Source organism: Tripterygium wilfordii, chromosome 17, assembly GCF_013401445.1.
Source record: "Tripterygium wilfordii isolate XIE 37 chromosome 17, ASM1340144v1, whole genome shotgun sequence".
NCBI lineage: Eukaryota > Viridiplantae > Streptophyta > Magnoliopsida > Celastrales > Celastraceae > Tripterygium > Tripterygium wilfordii.
Genome location: NC_052248.1, coordinates 2,759,908 through 2,780,132, shown reverse-complemented (window position 1 = coordinate 2,780,132; position 20,225 = coordinate 2,759,908). Strand labels below are relative to the sequence as shown.

General features: G+C 37.2%; 2 protein-coding genes and 1 long non-coding RNA gene across 6 annotated transcripts; 2 read left to right on the top strand and 1 right to left on the bottom strand.

The window, feature by feature from the left end:
- Window positions 1-1,788: 1,788 nt before the first annotated feature.
- LOC119983157 (T-complex protein 1 subunit alpha) lies at window positions 1,789-8,924 on the bottom strand. Its single transcript, XM_038826849.1, has 17 exons — window positions 8,735-8,924; window positions 8,567-8,631; window positions 8,023-8,112; window positions 7,821-7,907; window positions 7,659-7,718; window positions 7,470-7,520; window positions 7,159-7,254; window positions 6,357-6,422; window positions 5,988-6,205; window positions 5,665-5,761; window positions 4,498-4,584; window positions 4,221-4,355; window positions 3,834-3,938; window positions 2,668-2,796; window positions 2,481-2,584; window positions 2,201-2,291; window positions 1,789-2,106 (listed from the first exon to the last, which is right to left on the bottom strand). The coding sequence occupies exons 1-17, from the start codon at window positions 8,790-8,792 to the stop codon at window positions 2,023-2,025; spliced, it is 1,623 nt and encodes a 540-aa protein (XP_038682777.1). The 5' UTR covers window positions 8,793-8,924; the 3' UTR covers window positions 1,789-2,022.
- A 2,318-nt stretch (window positions 8,925-11,242) lies between these two features.
- LOC119983196 lies at window positions 11,243-12,267 on the top strand. Its single transcript, XR_005464562.1, has 2 exons — window positions 11,243-11,929; window positions 12,023-12,267. It is a non-coding gene; the product is annotated as an uncharacterized LOC119983196 (long non-coding RNA).
- Window positions 12,268-14,719: 2,452 nt separating this feature from the next.
- On the top strand, window positions 14,720-18,551 carry LOC119982020 (probable plastid-lipid-associated protein 11, chloroplastic). Of its 4 annotated transcripts, none has more exons than XM_038825169.1 (4): window positions 14,728-15,293; window positions 15,384-15,449; window positions 15,787-15,927; window positions 18,215-18,551. In XM_038825169.1, the coding sequence occupies exons 1-3, from the start codon at window positions 14,833-14,835 to the stop codon at window positions 15,884-15,886; spliced, it is 627 nt and encodes a 208-aa protein (XP_038681097.1). In that variant the 5' UTR covers window positions 14,728-14,832; the 3' UTR covers window positions 15,887-15,927; window positions 18,215-18,551. The 4 variants fall into 4 exon arrangements, with proteins under 4 accessions (XP_038681099.1, XP_038681098.1, XP_038681097.1 ...); XM_038825168.1 differs by having other exon boundaries at window positions 14,731-15,293; window positions 18,208-18,551; XM_038825171.1 differs by lacking the exon at window positions 18,215-18,551 and having other exon boundaries at window positions 14,720-15,293; window positions 15,361-15,449; window positions 15,787-15,869.
- Window positions 18,552-20,225: the final 1,674 nt, after the last annotated feature.

Here is a 20,225-nt window from a genome sequence, read left to right as displayed (position 1 = left end):
TTTTAAATTATTTTTATGATAATACAAAATAATGAAAGCAATTATCAGTAATCCAATCAAAATTGACTGCTTGTTAAATAATTCAGAGGTACAAAGATAAAAAGAGAAACAAGGAGGGACACGTGGTGGCTTGAGAAGAAGTTTAGTACTGGGGACCACACCAGCTTTTGAGTCTTTGAGCAGCCAAAGAGAAACGTAACGTAAAATATATAAAAAGCTGGTAACGGCAAACGTATAGAAAAAGTGGAAATAAAAAGTAAAAATAACAGACGGGAGGGCCTGTTCCGTTACGTCCCTTCACTTCTTTACTGGATCCAGCTGTCTCTTTATAAAAATTACCCATTCCTTTTCGTCCTTTTAAAAAAAAAATAAAAATATATATATATATAATATTAACGATTTAAAAAAAAAAAACGCGTGAGGGACAGAGTAAAGTTAGTAGTGTCGGCCGTCGGTGGGATTCACCGGGCAATTGAAAGGACCAGGTCGTGCACAGTTTCTCCCTCCCTCCCTCCCTCTAAAAAGTACGGTTGATTTATCCGACGTGAAGAACGCTTTGGGATTGCGACGTGTAACCAAACAGGCCACCGCCAGACTGGATTTGTATCCACGTTTGGCAACCCACAACGATGGACCCGAATTTGCATGGGCTTCGGCCCATTTTACAACATCTTCCCAGCTAATGTTGATCCAGTTAGCGAGTTTTTTATTTTTTAAAATACAGAGAACAGAGGTTGGGAAGTTAAAACTCGAGAATTCTATGAGATTTCACGGATATGAGTGTTATGTGAGCTATTAATGGTCAAGTTAGTCAGATATTGTAGTGTATTAAGAGGCACCGCATGGCCATAGTTGGGTATGACATTTCTTGGTCCCGAAACAGTGGTTTGGAGATATGATTGTTTAATAGACTGTGGAAATTAATATTACTAAGGTTTTGGCATTGGTGGGAGACGCCTGCCTTGAATCACGTGACTGTGGCAGGGGATGGCAATCCCAAAGCAACACGAGGCACGTGCATGGTCATGTGCTCATAAAAGCGTCACTCATTATAAAAAGCCATTACAATATTAATAATACTTACTGAATCAATACTTTAGTTTGTATTTTTCGTTATTTATTGGACAGTCAGTCAGTCATTACACTAATGTATTATTCTCAAATATAAATTCTAGGAGCATATAATGATATAAATCTAATAACAAATTTACAACTTACAATAGTCAATGGGCGGTGTCGGTGGAAATGGCCCATGGTGCCCATCTTCAGTTTGAAGATAGTGGGGAAGGACCTTTGGCACGTGAATAGTGACCAACGATTAGGGGACAGAACTACCGTGTGACACAGGAGGGGGGGGGGGAACCTCTGTCCAAATGTCAATCCTCCAGTATCCACCTTGACTATCACGTCATTCCCTGTTAATTTTAGTCCTTTTTGGGTACAATCGTATGTGATTGGCTTCCTAATCAGAATTTGGGCAACTCCATTGACACTCTTTGACAAGGACCCCCCTCCAATTCTTATCATCCCTCATTCCTTGCAATTTCACCATAAATTCTTTTCAAGACATCATTTTTGACCTTCAGGTCCTTCACATGTATATACGATTGGGGATGCCATGCCACCTATACCCCCAAAAAAGCAACCACAATTCCGGGACTCCTGATTCCTGAATACACGTTCCCCAATTGATCTCACCCATTCAGGGAGACCTCAGGTCCAAACATCCCCTATCAAAACCTAGAGAGATAATAGTTATACAATCAGTTTGCAAAAGCTTCAAACAAATTCATCTTCAACGATATACATATCGTACCAAGATATAAAACAATAAAGTTAGTTTCCCACATTCATGGAGAGCACAGATTTTTAATGAAGAGCACAGCAACAGGCAGAGAGGCAGAGAAAACTAGGCAACCCCTGCAACGCTACAACAATGACAACACTGGCAATACAACCATCCATGCGAGAAAGGGGAAAACACGGCAAAATAAGCAGTACTTATCACATTAGCCAACTATATTAGTCTTCATTCTGACTTTCGTCTTTGACAAGCCTGATCATATCATCAATTCGAAGAATTGTTATGGCTGCTTCCGTGGCAAACTGAAACAAAATTTTATGAGAAAACATTAGGATGCTGCTTGAAAATAAGATATCACAATTAGTTGATTCTGCCATCTATACCACAGATCCTTACCTGTATTATTTTCACTTTGCTCATGGCAGGCTCAATAACTCCAGCTTCTAAATTGTTACGAACAATTCCTTTTGAAAGATCAAGTCCCATGCTACAAACATATTTACAACAGAGTCAAAACTAGATAAAAGAGTTGGACCTGGAACAAATTGCTACACTTTCTACTGATTTTTCTAAATTTTCCTTATTTTACTATTTGCACAAGTAGTGTTGCTTGAAACAAGAAAATCATCTAGAAAAGACACTGCTAGAGTCAGCAGAGACAAGAAATCAAAAATACCTTGAAAAGTGCCTTTTATCAGCATTTGTTTGCGCATGGTGATGGTAAGCCCGTAGTTTTGCGACCAACTCAGTGGCATCTTTAGCAGCATTGACAGCAAGTACCTGGGACCAACGACATGTTAGCATTGGGCCCTAATATTCCACTGAAAGCCACTACATTATGCGCTCAATTTTCCATACTCAACCTTAGGAATTATCAACAAAGACTCTGCAAACTCTGCAATTGCTAACTGCTCTCGGGATCCTAGAGTTGTAGCCAAGTATTCCAAGTACACAGACAGAGCAGCCTCAACAGCACCTCCACCTGCTACCACCTATAATGCCAATAGCACAACAACCAACTGAAAATTTTTAAAAACTAAAAAACAATTACAACAGGCGCCAACTTAGGGTAGGGTCCTATTTCCATACTAGAAAATGATTGTAACTCCTTGAGCAAATTAAGGCATGATGAAACTGAAATTGTCGTGTTCAGATTATTCATAAGTCTGTAGAACGACAACTAGTTTTTTACTTGAAGCATTTTTGGGGCCATTAGAATCCTGGAGCACTCAAAATCATTCCACCGCATTTAACATTCAACACATTTTACTTCTCAGTTCTCACAACAGAAATGGATTCCCCAAGTACACCAGATACTGTTATAAACGCATCACGTCACAGTGCACTATCATTTTAATAAACATGAAGCGAAAAACAGGATTTAAGTCTGTTTCCACATATCCTTCACATTAATGAATTCAGACACCTCCATACGCACCCAACTTGTTGGGCCTGCTTTCATATAGTAACCCGTCATACTTAAGAGCTTGTCATAAGGTGATTTTAGGGACATCACTAGGAATCCAACTTGCAGGCTTACATTTTAGAAAAGTCAGCATTAGCATACATTCTAACGACTCAATTCTCATCCATGGATCCCAATAACTAAGATTCACTGTAGTAAATATAATATACTTGAGCATTAGCATCCACTCCAACCCTACTAATAGATGCAATGCACTATAGTTATTGATCAAACTAGGCTTAGGAGCACATTGGCCAAACTCTAAGTTTGAGTCCAGTTAGTGACAAGTGACAACTCAATCTAATAACTAGGCTTAAGTTCAGTTTGTTTCTCTGGTAGAGCAACACAAGATGAGTTTCAACCAGCTCAAGAGCCAGACAACTAGGTGCCATCCCTATTGAAAACCCAAAACAATAAATATTAGGTGATTAAATACTAATAGAAAAAAGCACAGGGTAGAATATCCTTCCGCCAAGTATCATCACATTCTTGTAACTGAACTTCAGATAACTCAAAAATCAAAACATCGAACAACAGCAAGTCTGAATCGACGTAAGAATTTACCGTGTTAGATTCAAGGGTCCTCTTGACAATTGATAAAGCATCATGAAGCGCTCTCTCCATCTCATCAAGCATATAGTCATTTGCACCTCTAAGAATCAGTGATACCTAAAGAATAATTAGCTTAGAAAAATCAGAATACAGCATGAAGAAATTATCCGAAGCATGAGATCATTTGTTGTTTATAGAACATAACATCATAAATTCCAAGTGTGATGAACTTGATTAAATTCTAACAGACAGATAATGGCAAAGGAGAACAAGCATAACTAATGCATTGACAATGAATTACAAGAACAAAGTAAAAAAAAAAAAATCATTCTGAACTTCCAAATTCCTATATCAATCAGTGTTTAAAGTCACAGAAATAGGGGTAAGAACAACACACACCGCGCTAGTTGTTTTTGTCCCTTTTATCATTATCACGTCATCATCAGCAATGCGTTCCTCCACAACCTCATCAGCATATCCAAGAAGTGATGAATCAAACGTTTCATCTCCTTCCATGTCAGCAAATGTTGAGACCTGCACCGCCGATGATAAAGCACATGATTGATAAGAACATAGCACAAAATCAGTGAGAAGCGCAATGTTCTGCGAGTAGATTTTAATAAAGAGTGAAACAGCTTTGGGAAATATTATAGTACTCAAGCATAGCATTCTATACCATGGTCGCACCAGTCGCTTTGGCAACATGACGCATATCCTCCTTACGAACACGTCTCACAGCAATAGCCCCAGCCTCGACAAAGTACTGGAATATCAACGGTAAAAGCAATCAATAAAAAATAAACCATGATCATGACAAATGCAAATTCGACAATCCAACAGATACTTTGTCACCCTGAAGCCAATGTACGTACAGATAACCTTCACACCTGGTCCATAATATATTAAAACAAGTAAAGAAATAATAAAATGAAATGGACTTCACTAGAACATTATGGAATTCCTTAGTAGACATGTCACCAGAGGTAAAAGAAAACGTTAACCTGATGTAGATCAACAAGCACATCAATTATAACTAGAGATATCCATCAGCCAGAGACAATGGTTACAGTCAAACTATTATAAATTAATTCATCAGCCAGAGTCACAATGGTTATAGTCAAACTATTATAAATGAATCCCTCAGCCAGAGTCACAATGGTTACAGTCAAACTATTATAAATTAATCCGTCAGCCAGAGTCACAATGGTTATAGTTAAACTATTACTCCCTCCGTCCCATTTTCTTAGTCCTTTCTATTTTGGGCTGTCCCAAAACTAGCGTCACTTTTCTTCATTAATTAACCATTTTATTGTTATATTTCAAAATTACCCTTGTTTCAAGGAAAAAAAAAAGTTATCACCATAAATAAAGGCAAATTTGGAATAACATGGTTATTTTGTGTAGTTGAATTGCATTAAATGATGTCCCCTTAAAAAGTTGGATTTTCAAAGGATGACAAACAAATTGGGACGGAGGGAGTATAAATTAATCCACCTCTAGCATAAGATTAATTTATAAAGCTACAATTCCTCTCTCATAGAAGATTAGAGGAAGACATCGTTAACAGGAAATAGCCCAGGAAAAAATTTATCATTCTTTCAAAATGCAGAATGACTTTTTTTTTGGGTAGAAGCAATGTACTGAGCTCAATTGAATTCAATATCAATGTGAAAATCACAACTGTCACAGATGCTGTACACTAGATTGGGATATCAACAGGTTAGAGCATTAGCATTGTAGAGAAGGCTTATAAGATGATGCAATCCAACCCAATGCCACCAAATGAAAACTATTCATACCATATAAATAGTTATATGGAAGAGTAAATCGGAGAGAAGCTCACCTTGAGAGCCATGTCATCAATTCCTTTTGTTGTAAGAACAACATTAGCTCCAGCCTTCAATAGTTTTTCTATACGTTCTTTTGTCATATCAGCTTCTCTGTAAGAACATTGGCATCATCAGTTTACACAACCAAAAACACACAGATAAAAAAGAAGTCCAAAAGAGAAAAGAAAGAACACTCATTATGAAAGGGGTGCAGCATATCGATAAGAACACATAAATTACTATATACTTTTAGCGTCCAAGAAAATTTGCTGTCCAGGAAAACATCAAACTTCTAATTAGAAATCATTTAGGAATTTGAGGTTCAGAACAAATTAACCTTTGGCGAATTTTCTCGAGCTCCCTGGGATCTGAGACTAAGACTTGAACACCCAATTGCATTTTTGTCTTCTGAAGATTAAAGTCAAGACATGCAATCTTTGCGGGGGCAACTCTCATAGGCATTCCTTGGGCAGCACGACCACTATTTAAAGCATATCCATTCAACAGATAACTCTCTCTAGCACTTTTTCCATGAGCCTTCAAAATATTAATTCCCTGTAACAAGCAAACATACAATTACAATTGCCATCAGTCACATAGACCATATCAATCTAGCTTTTCATAAGCCATTTATGCCAGGAAATGCAAGCTCAATATAAGCTTTTGTCACGACTTTTCATGTGCAACATACTGAACAGTACACAACCTTGATCGGGTATTTGACTTCCCCACGTGCATTGGTCATCTTCACGTTTTGTACTGCATCAACCACCTAGAAAGACAAATTTCACATGAATAAGTCACATGCAAAAGCATGGCTGTATTGTTTACTTTAGAGCGGATAATAATATATTAAATTGTTAATCTGTTAGCAACTCCACAAATTCCTGTATCCTTGAGTCAGGAAAAACACCTGTATCCTTGAGTCAGGAAAAACACAACGCAAATATTACAATGCAATTTGGCAATTCAAAATTAAATATTCCTCAATTGTGCATGATCTATCTAGCAACAAAGCGTAGAAATCCCCAGAAGATGGCAAACTTGAAAGGTAAGGAAAAAAAATTTCGGCAATCCTACCATTCAATATGAAGGGGAAAACCATGATACTCCGTAAATAAGGCCACCAGGTGATTACCTGGTAACATAATATGCTTTAAGAACATATTAATTGGTGGAATTTTCACATTAGCAATAGAAGTGATTATAAATTTATATCCATTTCACTGATCCTACTTCTTATTGCCGGTGGTCTGGTTTTTTTCTTTCAATAAGATCTTCGAATTAAAAAACTGCCAGTCTCTTATCTTAAAAGTTAAAAAGCTTTAACAAGCACCAAGAGGTTGCCACCCTTTTACAAAAGTTAAAAACCGCTACACCATAAGTGTAGCTACTTGACCAAATATGCAACTTCATAAGTCAGCAATGAGTATTTGATCACAGAAAAAAAAAATTAAAAGAGGAACAGCGTCAGCAATATTTACAAATGTAAACTGGGATAAGCATACCAGATTTGCAAAGAAGTCATCATCACCAGCAATCAACTTTGAGGACATACTTGTCTTGGCACAGTTTATTAGAGAATCTTTTCCAAGCTTCTCCACCTAGAAAATAAGAGAAAATAAAAATTAACCACTATTGCCAAAAATGTTGCATATATTAGCCATCAAGTTCATAAATAACACGAACAGAAGACAACACACACAAAACATAATTTCAGTTTGTTCATACACCTAAAAATAATCATATCAAAAATATCCAGGAACTACAATCAGAGAAGTACATATTTTCTACTATAGAACAAGGCAGATAGTCTCACCTTTACTGCCAATTTTTCCTCAATGTATTTGCATGCTTCCCTCATGGCAAGCTGTCCATAGCAAGAACAAAATACAAATGAAATTGCAATTCAGACAAGGAAATTAAAATTTAAAACTAGAATCAGCCCTGCACAAGTAGATCAACATGCCAATGATTGAGCTAAAGGGGAAAAGACTGAACAACTCACTCTGTATCCACTGATTATTGATGTTGGGTGAATCTTGTTCCTCACCAAATCATTAGCTCTCTGCAGGAATTATAATAGAATCAATCAGATATTTATCACTCCTAAAACCAGATAAAATGATTAAGTGATTTTGACTGCTGGGAACATGTTATTTCCAGTCACCTTAAGCAATTCTGCCGCTACAATGACCACTGAAGTTGTACCATCTCCAACTTCTCGGTCTTGAAGCTCAGCCAACTCCACAAGTACCTGTGAGCCAGATTATCAACTCAAGCAAGTACGATAATGGAAAAGGATCTAAACAAATAAAACATAAATATCACATCCTGGCACAAAATTGAGAAAGAAATGACAATCTATATACCTTAGCAGCTGGGTGCTCAACTTCTAACATCTTAAGAATTGTTGCACCATCATTGGTAATTGTCACGTCACCAATATCATCGACAAGCATCTGAGACAATAAACCAACAGATAAAGTTACACAAAAGAAACTAAGCTCCCAATATCAGACAAATACTCATAACTATTTTCTCCATAAATTTTATTGAAATACTATGCCAATGGAAATTTCATTCAAAAGCGTTCTCATCATGCACCCCTGAACAAGCATATTTCTACTGACACACTAATGACAGTTTAGCATGCATCTTTGATTGTTTGCAATTTTGTAGGCACAAAACCTGATTAAGTGATACATTCGTAAATTTTCATCAAACGGGAGCATTATTCTTCCACAAGTAGACAATAAGTTAACTGTGAAGACCTCCACAAGAACAAGCTATAATAGCGAAACTAGCAGGAAAAAACAACTAAAGGAGTCAGGAATCACATCTCCTTCAGTATGTGTCAAAAATAGTTATATCTACGAATGCATAAAAAGAAGTACGATAGCGGTGGCAGAAGACCTTGTCTAGCCCAACCGGACCAAGCGAGGACTTCACTATGTTGGCGACTGCTTGACACGCCATCACTGTTAACTCGCACAACACATTTCAACCCAAAATCAGTCGATTATATACAACATGAACTATATATGCACACACACATATTTGTATTGGAAGACGATGGAGTACCGTTTTGAGTGCGGACATCCTGGCCGGACTGGCGATCGCCTTGAATATCGATGGCCATTCTATTAACCAAGATGTGAAGGGAGACAGAGAAGAGATAAACCCTAAACCCAGATCTACTTGTTAGAGTGGCTTCGTGCTCTCGAATGTTCAAACAGAACCTAGGCGAGACTGCGGTTTTTAAGGAGTTCGCTTCAGACTAGATCTTTAAAAACCCATAAAAGAGATCAAGGGTTTCAAGTTATACGACGTCGTTGCATACTTGCCTCTTTTTTTTTTCTAAAATGCGGCACAAAGTCTTATTTTTTGTTTTGTGTTTTATTTTATTTTTCTTAAAAAAACTATTTATGTGTTGCCGAATTGATGCAGTTGAGTTCCTACGGGAACAGCATCAAGAATTAATAAAAGAAAAATGCCTAATTTGGAGGCGTTTTTTTTAATAGTATATTGAGCCGAAGATATAAGTATTGATATTAGAGAAATGTTTTCAACTGGCTACTATTTATTAGGGGATGGGGGCTGCAATCCATATTTCAAGAAATGTTTTTAATCCTTGTCATCCGTTTTCATCTAACGGTGTGCGGAATGACAACTCAACAAGGTTAGGACCACTCTCAGCTAGCAAACTCTCCTTCCCTATTCCCTCTTATCTCCCCTTCGACTAAACTCATCCTTCGCTCCAGGGGCGGAGGGACAGCCCAGTGCAGATTTTTGTAAAAAAAATTAATATACTTAAGCATAAATAAAATAATACAATACAAAGTTGTATATATTGTTGATATATGTTGTGCACTTGTGCTTCATCTTTTGGGCAATATATTCTAATGTTCGTATTGGACCCTTCTTCCTCTTATGAGACATTGGACCTGTGTCCTAAGTTAGGTTGGGCTTGTCTATTATTTTGCTCACACTTAAGCCCATTATATTTCATAATTCTTTATTTATAAACACTACCGTTGAGCATGAGTAGCAAATTCAATTTTGTATATAGATGTAATGGCTCCAATGCCAACATAACTTCTTAATGAAGACTTCATCTCCTTCTTCTTCTCTTGCTCAGTCTCCCATTCTCTACTTCATTTGAAAGTTTGAATCTTCAGCTTATATCAGATATACAACATTAAGCCCCTACCTATGCATAATCTTCAGTTTTACATCAGTTTATTAGTATGCGCAGTCTGTGTCCATTCATTGTTAATATGCTTTCTAGATTAAAATAAGAAGTGTAATGTTGTAAATAATCTTAAAAAAAAAAATTCGGGGGCAGCAACCCCAGCCAAATTCTCTAGCCCGGATCAAAAGGTATATGTGTTTAGTATCAGTCCCCCCCAACATCCAATCCTGGCTCCGCCCCTGCTTCGCTCCGCAGTCCGCATTGTCAACAAACCCATCCCACTGATACAGAAAGAGAGACTTGATTAGGATAGGGAAAAAGATCTCAGCTATTAAGTGATGGCTGTCATGTTTGGAGTTGTCATTTACTCATCAAAAATCAAAATAAAAGCATAAATACAGTGAGAGAGACAGAGTTTGAGAGGAAGAATATAACAAAAAATTGGGAGATTCAAGAAGAGAGGGGCCGTTGTGAGGGAAGAATGATTGGTGATGGTGGTGGTGGTGGTGGCGGCGGCGACGGCTTGTGGTCGTGGTCATAGAGGAGATCCAGGGAAGTAAACCCATGTTTGGAGCTGTCATTCACTAAACTCATCTCAGCCAACCATTTTAAAGGATGGTAAAATTTAAAATTTCAAGAAATTTCTTAAAATATGAATTGCAGGCAGTGGGCAGTGGCAGATGTACGCTTATGGGATTGGGGCGCTTGCCCCCAGTGAAAAAAAATTTATACTAAATATATTATAAATTCATGTCAATTGTCAAGTTAAGCCTAAGGCCCCCAATCAAAAATTTTGAGGCGGAGGCCTCTACTCCATTCATTTTTACTCATCCCATTAATTAGTTTTGATCCAACTCATTCTCATAAATCTTAGGCCCAAAGTTATTTTGTCATTTATTAATCAAGCCCTTTAAATCCTCTTAATCTCTCAATACCACTCTCATTGTGGATAAGAGCCCTAGCCCACTGCCCCACTCCACTCCACTTCGAAGACTCGAAACGATTCGATTTTCGAAGTTGCGTCAATTACAATGTATTTTTCTTATTACTTTAAACTATTATTAATGTGTTTTTGTGTTTGTGATAAATAATCATAAATCAATTACATATAGAACCCCAAAAAAAATCCGGGGGCATTGTCCCCGGATCCCACAACACTTTTATATCACAAGTGATTTCAATTCCTGGATCCATCATTTTGATTGCAGGCCGCCCCATCCCATTTATTATAGGTGTATATTGGGTTGGAAACACGGCCTAACCTTACCCCGATGGCCAAACCAGATTCGAATCTTATCGAGTAGGCCGGATGTAACCCAAACGCTCTTATGCGAAAAGTCAAATCTTCCAACATATATAGTACTAGTCGAAATCCCGCGCGATGCGCAGGTATGCTCTTTTTTTTTGTTTTGTTGAGTTTTATTTGTTAGATTTTTAGGTGTTATCTTCCACAACATCATCGTCATTTTTCGAATCCCTCTTACTTGCAATCTCCCCATCAACAGTACCGTCCTAATGATCAGGAAAAAAATGTTTACTATTATTGAGGCAAGGCAATCCACACAGTCAAGCATTTTATATGCATCAAGATAAATGTAACTCTAGATGCAAGAACATGTCACCTCTCCCGATCTTTTCTTTAACATTTGTCTTTTAACATTTTCCTCAGAAATTCGCAAAAACATGTCTAACATTTTCCGCACAAATTCATTTGCGAGTGATCGTCTTTCTCCAACTCTGTGGAATTTCAAAAGAGTTTTTATATTCAGTAGTAACATATATCAAAACATCTACAACTTAAGAATCTAAAATAATTTTTATACATACTTTGTTTTTCTTATATAATAGTAATACCTCATTGGTTTTCTTTTATGGTTCTTCTAATTTGATTTAGAATGCACTTGCACCCCCAACCATGACGTCAAGATCAGTATCTAATAAATTTAATATTGTATATTCTTTGTTCCTGTATATAATCAATCTGTTTCTTTTAGTTGAAACACGTACGAAGACCTTTGAGATTCTTGAGTTGAGGAGGAATCTCAGACGTTGAATCACCGCTTGGGCTATCAGCTGAGATGAAGGTACCAACAATCCTTTGCAACTCTGTATCAAACATTGTGAAAATAGTTTTACTCGTATCGTCGGACACCTGAACCTCAACCTTGAAACTGCAGGAACATGTCTTTCCTTAGGCATCGCTAGTAAACTAAAGCATATCAGAGAAAAGTTATTATAATCTCGATGGGAATACCTGGTAGTAGGAAAAACTGAGTTCATGTTGCATAAATTGTAGCGAAAAAGTAAGAATAAGCTTCTTCTTACAAACCTCGCCTGTAAAGTAAAACCATCCGCATTTATTTTTTGAATTCATGTGATGGTAGCACGAACAGTCACAACAATATAATTGTCCACTTACTTTTCTGGCATCTGTTATTAAGCCAAGCAATAACAAAAATTAGAAAAGCACAATTGCAAATCCATATTGGCCAACCAATGAGAATGACATTAACAAATTCCAAACAAAATATAAGAGGATTATTGAAAAGCAAGGTTCTGGCATGGAAAATTTCTCATTGAATGAAAAATTAGCGCTAATATGTTGATAAATATAGAACAACCATTTATTGATAGACAGAATATGCATAAATCTATTGCACCAAAACCTAGATATATACATAACAAATCATCACACATATGAGATATCAAAAACATGAATATAAAAATATAATTAGATAACAACGTAAGTAGATTGACAATAATACCAGCAGAGGAAGTTTTGTATTTTGGTTAGCCTCTTAAAACTCAAAGCAGTTTGTGTAGCTAGAATGTGGTGGTTCCATGATTTGCCAAAAAGCAGAAAAAACATTACAATTTACAACAGAGAAGGAATAAAAAATTAAATGATAAGATTAGTTTGTCAAAATAACTTCTCCGTTACTGCCATGATACTTGTTCCCCGTCAATCATCCTCGATATCTACTTTTCCATCCATTTTTCTCCTTGGGTAATTGTTCCCTGTCTGAAATAAAAATAGAAATGAATAGCTGCTCAAAACCTCTCTTTTTATTAACCCTTCATGTGATACTGGTCACGTTAACACCATTCACCAACTTAAAATGGTACCAAATTACAGTTACCTGTTACCACATGCACATACTCCACATACATAATTTAATTCATCATCCAACCTCTTTTGTGGGTACCCAATATTTTTGTACAACCTATACTACAGTGAAATCCTAAGAAAATGGCTTGAAATTACAATATATAGAAATTGTTTTAGAACATTTGTAAGTTCTGACGACTCTAGCACCAAATTTATCTTAAATATAAAATCCAAAAGCACGCTATAAATTGATTTCAAGTAAAAGAATCACACTAAGATGACCACATGCATTAAAAGGAAGTTGCAAATAACATGTTCTAAGTTAATCTACATAACACACAAATCTTGGGTTGATGTTGAATTAAAGTTTGGGACCCATTTGGACCAATATGAATAGGTTTTGACGCAATAAGCCCCAAGTAGTGACTGAAAAAAAGTAGTAGTCAATCAAATATCACTAACCTCTTCATCGGGTAAATCATTATGATGCTCGATCAAATTATGATTTTCCACATCTGCCTGCTTGTTTAGTATCATGAGCAATATCCTCTTTTTTTTCCTGAGAGTCAGTTCCCCTCCAAAAAGCTAACATTGGGACTATCCATCAGTAAAATTAAAGAAAATCAAGTTCAAACACTAAAATTGAACTGCAGTGGCCAACGGCAAGTCCATTACTTCGCGACCGTCAGCTTCAACAATTTGTCTAATCCACCTGTACCCATCAATCTATGCTTGAAGGAATAAGAAAACATATCAGGAAGGACCTCAATCGGCCAATACATGCATTTGAAAAAAGAACAATATACATGAACTTGCCATAGTATTCGTTGGAAACACGCTGCTGGGCGAAAGGGCCGAAGAGTATAATTTGATTAAATGGAAAGTTAACAAAAAGCACCAGAACATTAGTATTCAAAAAAGAATTCCGAAACTCAACATTTATAAGGTCAAAACATGGGATCACAGTAGTCATTACGGAGATGCAAAGGTGGATAACATTACCTCTCGGAGACTAAATTTCCAATATACTTTAACTTTGCTGGACTTACCAACTTGATGCTTGACCAATTCTTCACATGGAAAACGTTCAATGTTATCAGACTCATGGGCTTCCAAGGAATCCTCTTTCCTAAAGCATGAAACCTTAGATTTCTGCAAGACATGAAAATCTTTGAGTTATTGTGCAAATAGAGACGGAGAAAATTGCAGGGAAAATTAAAACAGAGGGAAAAGGGATATAAACCAACCTCCTATAAAAGGATCAGGAAATCAGTGTTAATTGGGGGGCTTAAGATTTCCATATGCCCAATACAATGCCTCAAAATCGCCTGCTTCTTTCTTCTCGGACAATCCCCCGAGATTCCCTTCTACCTTGCAAAATCAGTGCGGTTTTGAAATCGGTGTGAGACAATGATAGTTCCATTCCTTTGACGGCGGCAGGTAGAAGAGGAATCGTTGAATTGAGAGGGGAGAGAAATACGAAACGTTCGACCTGAACCTTTACGTTTTTTTTTTTTTTGTAATTTTTTTATGGAGAAATTGTGAGAGCGTCTGAAAAAGAAATAATGGAATTGTAGACGGTCCACGTAAGAAGAAACAGAGAGTTTTAGCAGGCCAGGTGTCAAAAAAATAAGAGCAGTTGTTAGAGCCTCTGCTTTATATATAGGTATATAGATATAGATAGCAGGTTTAACAAACTATCCATAGGTAAATAAATACACACATTATTTCCTCTCCCTTTTTTTTTTTTCTTTCTTTCCAAGAAGCATTCCAGCACAACGCCACATATTTAACGGAACCATCTTATCCCGACCGTTAACGACCTCTTCCCTGGAAATTCCACAACCGCCATTTTTAGCTTCACAAAAGAGAACGCCCATGGCCACGTGCCTCCTTCTTCACATTCCTCTCAAATCCCCGAACCCTAATTCTCGCACCTCTAAGATCACATGCTCATCCATTACGGACCAATCACAAGTAGCCAAACGAAACCTCCTCAACCTCGTCTCAGACCAGGAACGCGGCCTCAGCACACAGAAAAACCCAATTAGACGTGCTTCAATTATCGAAGCAATCGATGCCCTTGCCTCTCTCTCAAAAGATACTGTCACCACCGGTGACTCGCTCTCCGCTACGTGGCGGCTTCTTTGGACTACCGAGAAGGAGCAGCTCTTTATTATTCAGAATGCGAACCTGTTCGGTACCGAAGCAGGTGACGTTTTACAGGTGATCGATGTAGAGAAACGAACGCTCAATAATGTGATAACGTTTCCTCCTGCTGGAGTTTTCTTTGTACGGTCGACTATAGAAATTGCTTCATCGCAGAGAGTGAATTTCAGGTATTCGTGTTCCTGATTTGATAACAATCTCTCAATTGATTTCGTCTGATCGTTTTTTGCTTTGGAGATTTTGTCCCTTGGTTGTGTCAGATTTACAAGTGCGGTTCTGAGAGGGAAGAATTGGGAGATTCCCTTGCCACCATTTGGGCAGGGTTGGTGAGTGCTTTGTTCACAATCAGATTTCAGTCCATCGAATTGCGATAGTCCACTGTGAAGTAGATAATTCATATTTTAGGCTACTGAGATGTGATAGTTAACATAGGTACATAAATAATTGTTCTAGACATGTTTTAGAATCCGCGAGGAATTAAAATTGGAAAGATTTTGAACAGATTGTCCAGATACTCTTTCTATGTGAACTTGTGAAGCAATGTATTTGCTTGGTCACGTTGAGTTAAAATGCGGAAAGATTTTGACGCGAATCAATTAGAACCACCCCCCCCCCCCTCTTTTTCCTCCCAGTTATGTGATAAGGGTATCTTTTCTTACATAGGTTTGAGACCGTTTACCTTGATGACGAGATTCGAGTTGTGAAGGACATCAGGGGAGATTATTTGATTGTGGACCGTGCACCTTATACATGGAAAGAATGAACCCAAAGCAGTTCCATACTTCACCGTATTTGGGCTATAAGGTCGGTTCACTTCCATACACAACCAAAAGAACAATTGGATACTTATGTGTTTGCATGTTTGTATACTCCATCCCACTTCTCAGTCTTATTGAATGGCATTACTTTGTTTTCCTTAAAATTGCTGGTTGTTGCTTTTGTTGAAGAAATACGTTCTCATCTAAATGTAGGGATTTATTGCTCTTGCATCAATGCACTACTGGATACTTCTTTTCTTTTTTTTCCTTATCAGTGCGTTGAAATTAGGAATATTTATTGGAACATCTGTATGTCTGGAAGCCCTAAATCCAACGGGGGCCCATTTTCATGGTTTATGCTATGCATATAAATGTTCAAGTAAGAGTTAATAGGTGTATTCCACCTAAATGGAAGCAGCCCTGTGTACAAGAATTTAACCTAAAAATTATTTGGCAAAAGTTGGAGAAGTGGTCGAGGATAGAACAATCTTGAAGCTTTTGAAATTGGACTTGTTAAAGTGAGGATGGAGTGATTTGGAAAATCTTGAAGGGATAGTGGTTTCAAGTGATCTCTGTTTTACGTAGGGAATTGTGGGTCTCAAGATTATCTGACTTCTTCGTCACAGTTTCTGCAGTCGATGACTTGAACAAATAAAAAATTATTGTTGAATTGAATTTCTATGTGTAAATCTAACAGAACATTTGGTGGATCAGTTGTTAAATCACTATGTTTTTGCCAGGGGTTTTTGTCTGCTGTGTTGGGAAGTTTTGGCACAGTTGGATAATGGCTATAGGGGTCCTTGTTGTGTTTGTTGCTAGAAGTGGAAATAGTGGTGGCGACGTCTTGTTTGTTCTTGATGTGGAGAGAAATTAGAAATATCTGTACTTTCTGAAACGATTAAAAAAATCCTTTCATGGAAACAAAGTTTGCTTTCTTTTGCCGTCTTTTTATTGCTTGTTCATAGCAGCCTAGTAGGTTTTTTTGGATCTTTCATGTTAGTTAGATCAGCTTTCTTAGTCGTAGTTTCTCTTGTTCTTGTTTTTTTCGTCTTTTTGCCCTGAAGGGAACTCGCTCGCTTGTGTTAGTTTCACTTTATTTCTTCTCCATGAATTGCATTAATAAACTGAAAAAGGAATAGATCTCCCGATTTCATCACTCTTTTGTTTCTTTTCTTTATCTCAACTTTTAGAAATTAATTTATACTTTGTCATTATCATGTGCATGAATTTATGCGTTGGCTGTAAAGTCAAATATTATATGGCAATATGTTCAAGGAAGATGTTTTGTTTCGTCTTATTGGTGGAATGATTGATCAAATATGCAAAATAATCTACACTGATAATTGCTAAATGAATTGATGGCAAATGAATGTGTTGGCCATTTGGTTTTGCGGTATTTGCTTTCTGATGGAACACTTATGGTGAATGGCGATGCTCTTAGATGTCAGAGTGGCTTGGTTGGTGTAATTTGGGTTGAGCTCAATTAAAAGTGAAGGGGACCTATGGTTGTGTGTGGTTCTGCTTCTGCAATGGAACGATAAATGGTTTTTGACATATGAGAGTTTTGCTATATTAATGTGATTTTTGATAGATGAGGGGAAAGAAATATATAGTACTTGAATGCCATTCTAAGAATACTGAGTATAACGTATGATGTAAATGTGGTTTGTGTGGATCTCGAGATCCCCTACTTTTGTCAAACCCAAGTTGGGTTTGCCTAGTATCCATCCATCCCAGTTCAAAAACATAGAATTTAGAGAAGGGCATGGGCATGATGGGAAATTTTCCATTATAATTTGGAGTTGTGATACTTTTCACGTTCATTAGAGTACTTGTTCTAATTTCTGAAGGGCTTTTTAACCAAATTTCCCCTGGAATTGTCTTTCTTTAATATTTGTCGCGTGGGTTTCCTCCCCTTCCCTCTGAGCATTCCTTTATCCATGAGTTTTTTTGTTTTCCTTGAGCATCCCTCTCTCAGTGCTGATTTCATGACTGAAAGTATTGAATGTCGGGTTTTAATCCATATTTCTATGATGATATATGAGTTAGTAAGGATGTTCCTCGAGATCATCTAGTAGTAAAATGTGTTTCTCATTGTTGGAAAAAATGAGGACGAAATTCAGCCAACTTTAAGTTTTGGATAGATAAATGTTAATTACTTTTTCCGGTAACCTTTTTTGCATGATATTCTTAAACAAGTCACGTGCTCCTGTCATCCCTTTTAGGTTTCCTCTATAATAGATTACACTGCCCAATTGTGTTCTCTATGATAATTTTCAATATCAATATTTGATTATGAGAAATACCTTCTCCCCTTACTTTTCAGTTTCCAGGTTTCCTTCAGTGGGCACCCTTGGCTTTTGGAAATTCAATTGGTAATTCCCTTGCTTTTTCTATCTATCTGATGGCTTCCTCACCACACAGTATGCATATATTCTCGGATCTCAGCCCCACTATTATATGTAACATTAGGCTCAATGCAATAGTATTTAAAGTTATTTGCTAATTCTTTGGACAATACACGGTTCTTGAACTGGAAATTTTATTGAGTGCTTTCTCTTTTAGAGATCTAGTGATATAAATCATTTCTATCTTTTGCCTGTGCCATGTTGTTAATAATAATTAATGGTATGTACTTTCTTATCCATTGATGAGCAGAAGGAATCTCTATATCCTGTGTTCTGGGCTCAAATATGCTCATTTTAGTATAGTGCACTTTACCATTTTAATTCATTGAAATTATAACTCGTTTTCTCATTTCTGGGTATAGAAGTTTTCCTTTGATTCACCCTGAGAGCAAGCAGGTCAATAGCTAGTTTGTTCCTCAAAAGTTGTGAAGTTGACATGATGATAGTAGTTAATGTTCTAGGCTATAATTATGGCTCTTTTGAGCTATCTAAAATGGCGATGTCGCTGTCTTCTTCTGATCTTGGATTACCCAGTAGTGCAACTATCGTATGATGAATTTTGAGTGATTTTTTTTAATGGGAATAAAGGGATGGCGGCAACAATTTAGAATTTCTGAGATTGATGTAACCTAGAGTGCCCGTTGATACGATTTTTTTTTATGCATTCAAGAAAAAAGATTGGAATTGAAATTCATGGCTTTGGGATATCAGTCGTTGAACATGACGCTCTCTACTTGAAATAGGGTCATTTCGATTTATTTAGGTGTTCCTTATGAAATGCATCCGAAGATACAGGGATTTGATCCTTTAAATCTCTTTACCAGCAGCGTATACAAGGTAATATAGGTTTCTTTATGCTGTTTGCAATTCAAAGTTCGATATGATAATAAAAGATTTTGCTAATGATTTAAGTGAAGGCCTTTTTCAAGACAAAGATTTTAGCATTATTTGATGTAATCTCTGACGATCATGGATTTAGATTTTGTTTAATTATTTTAATGAAGATTGAAGACCTCTATTAAGAACTTTTTTTTTGTGTATATCATCTCTTCCACTCCACCCAACAAGATAGGATCCCGGGGGATCCAAGATGATGCAAGCTTAATCGTGCCATGATTACACACTTAAGTGGGCGTGCAAGGATCAGATCCATTGACTTTTGGATATCCAGTTGTACTTTGTGCACTGGTGCTATCTTCAGTTATTGATAATTAATTTGTTTCATTGCAGCTTTGACTAACGTCATTAATTCAAATCTTTTCTAGCATTCTTAACCCCATTTTCTTTGTACTTTATTTAAAAAAAAAAAAAAAACTTGTTTTCACTAAGTACTGAATTTTAGAGGAAATGGCCTTGCCTTCTGCAATTAGAATTTGGAGTCGAACGTTGATCGATTATGGTTAAAAACCTATTTGTGGGTTTTGCCGCAAAGTTTGTGACTTGTGAGCGTAGTAGAATCTGGGCCGGACCCGCTCTTTCACTATCTGAAATCTAGTGAGCCCCACAGCTCACATGTAAGCAGGCCCAACTTCATCTAAAAAGAATTTTGCATGGACCCAACCCTGGGCCTGGCATCGTTTGAGAATTGAGACTTGAGACTTAAGAGAGACCAATGGATCATCGTGATATTTTTGTGGATGCTGGACCCCACTCTCGATCAACTTTTATCACCACTTTTGCAGTTGCACGACTACCCGGGTCCCACCATCCGGCGGTGCAGGTTCGGTGCCAAAGGTGTTGCCGTACGGAAACAAACCCCACAAAAGAATGGCAAAGGGTTCTGGATGTTGGGCCCGCTAAACAACTTTTGTGATATTATATGGGGCCGTTCGTTTCTCAGCCTTATATTAATGGGCCCAACGTTGGACAGGTGGCATGTTCTGACTGATAGCAATGGAATATCAGTCTCAAATAAAAATGTTGTGTTTCCCGTGGA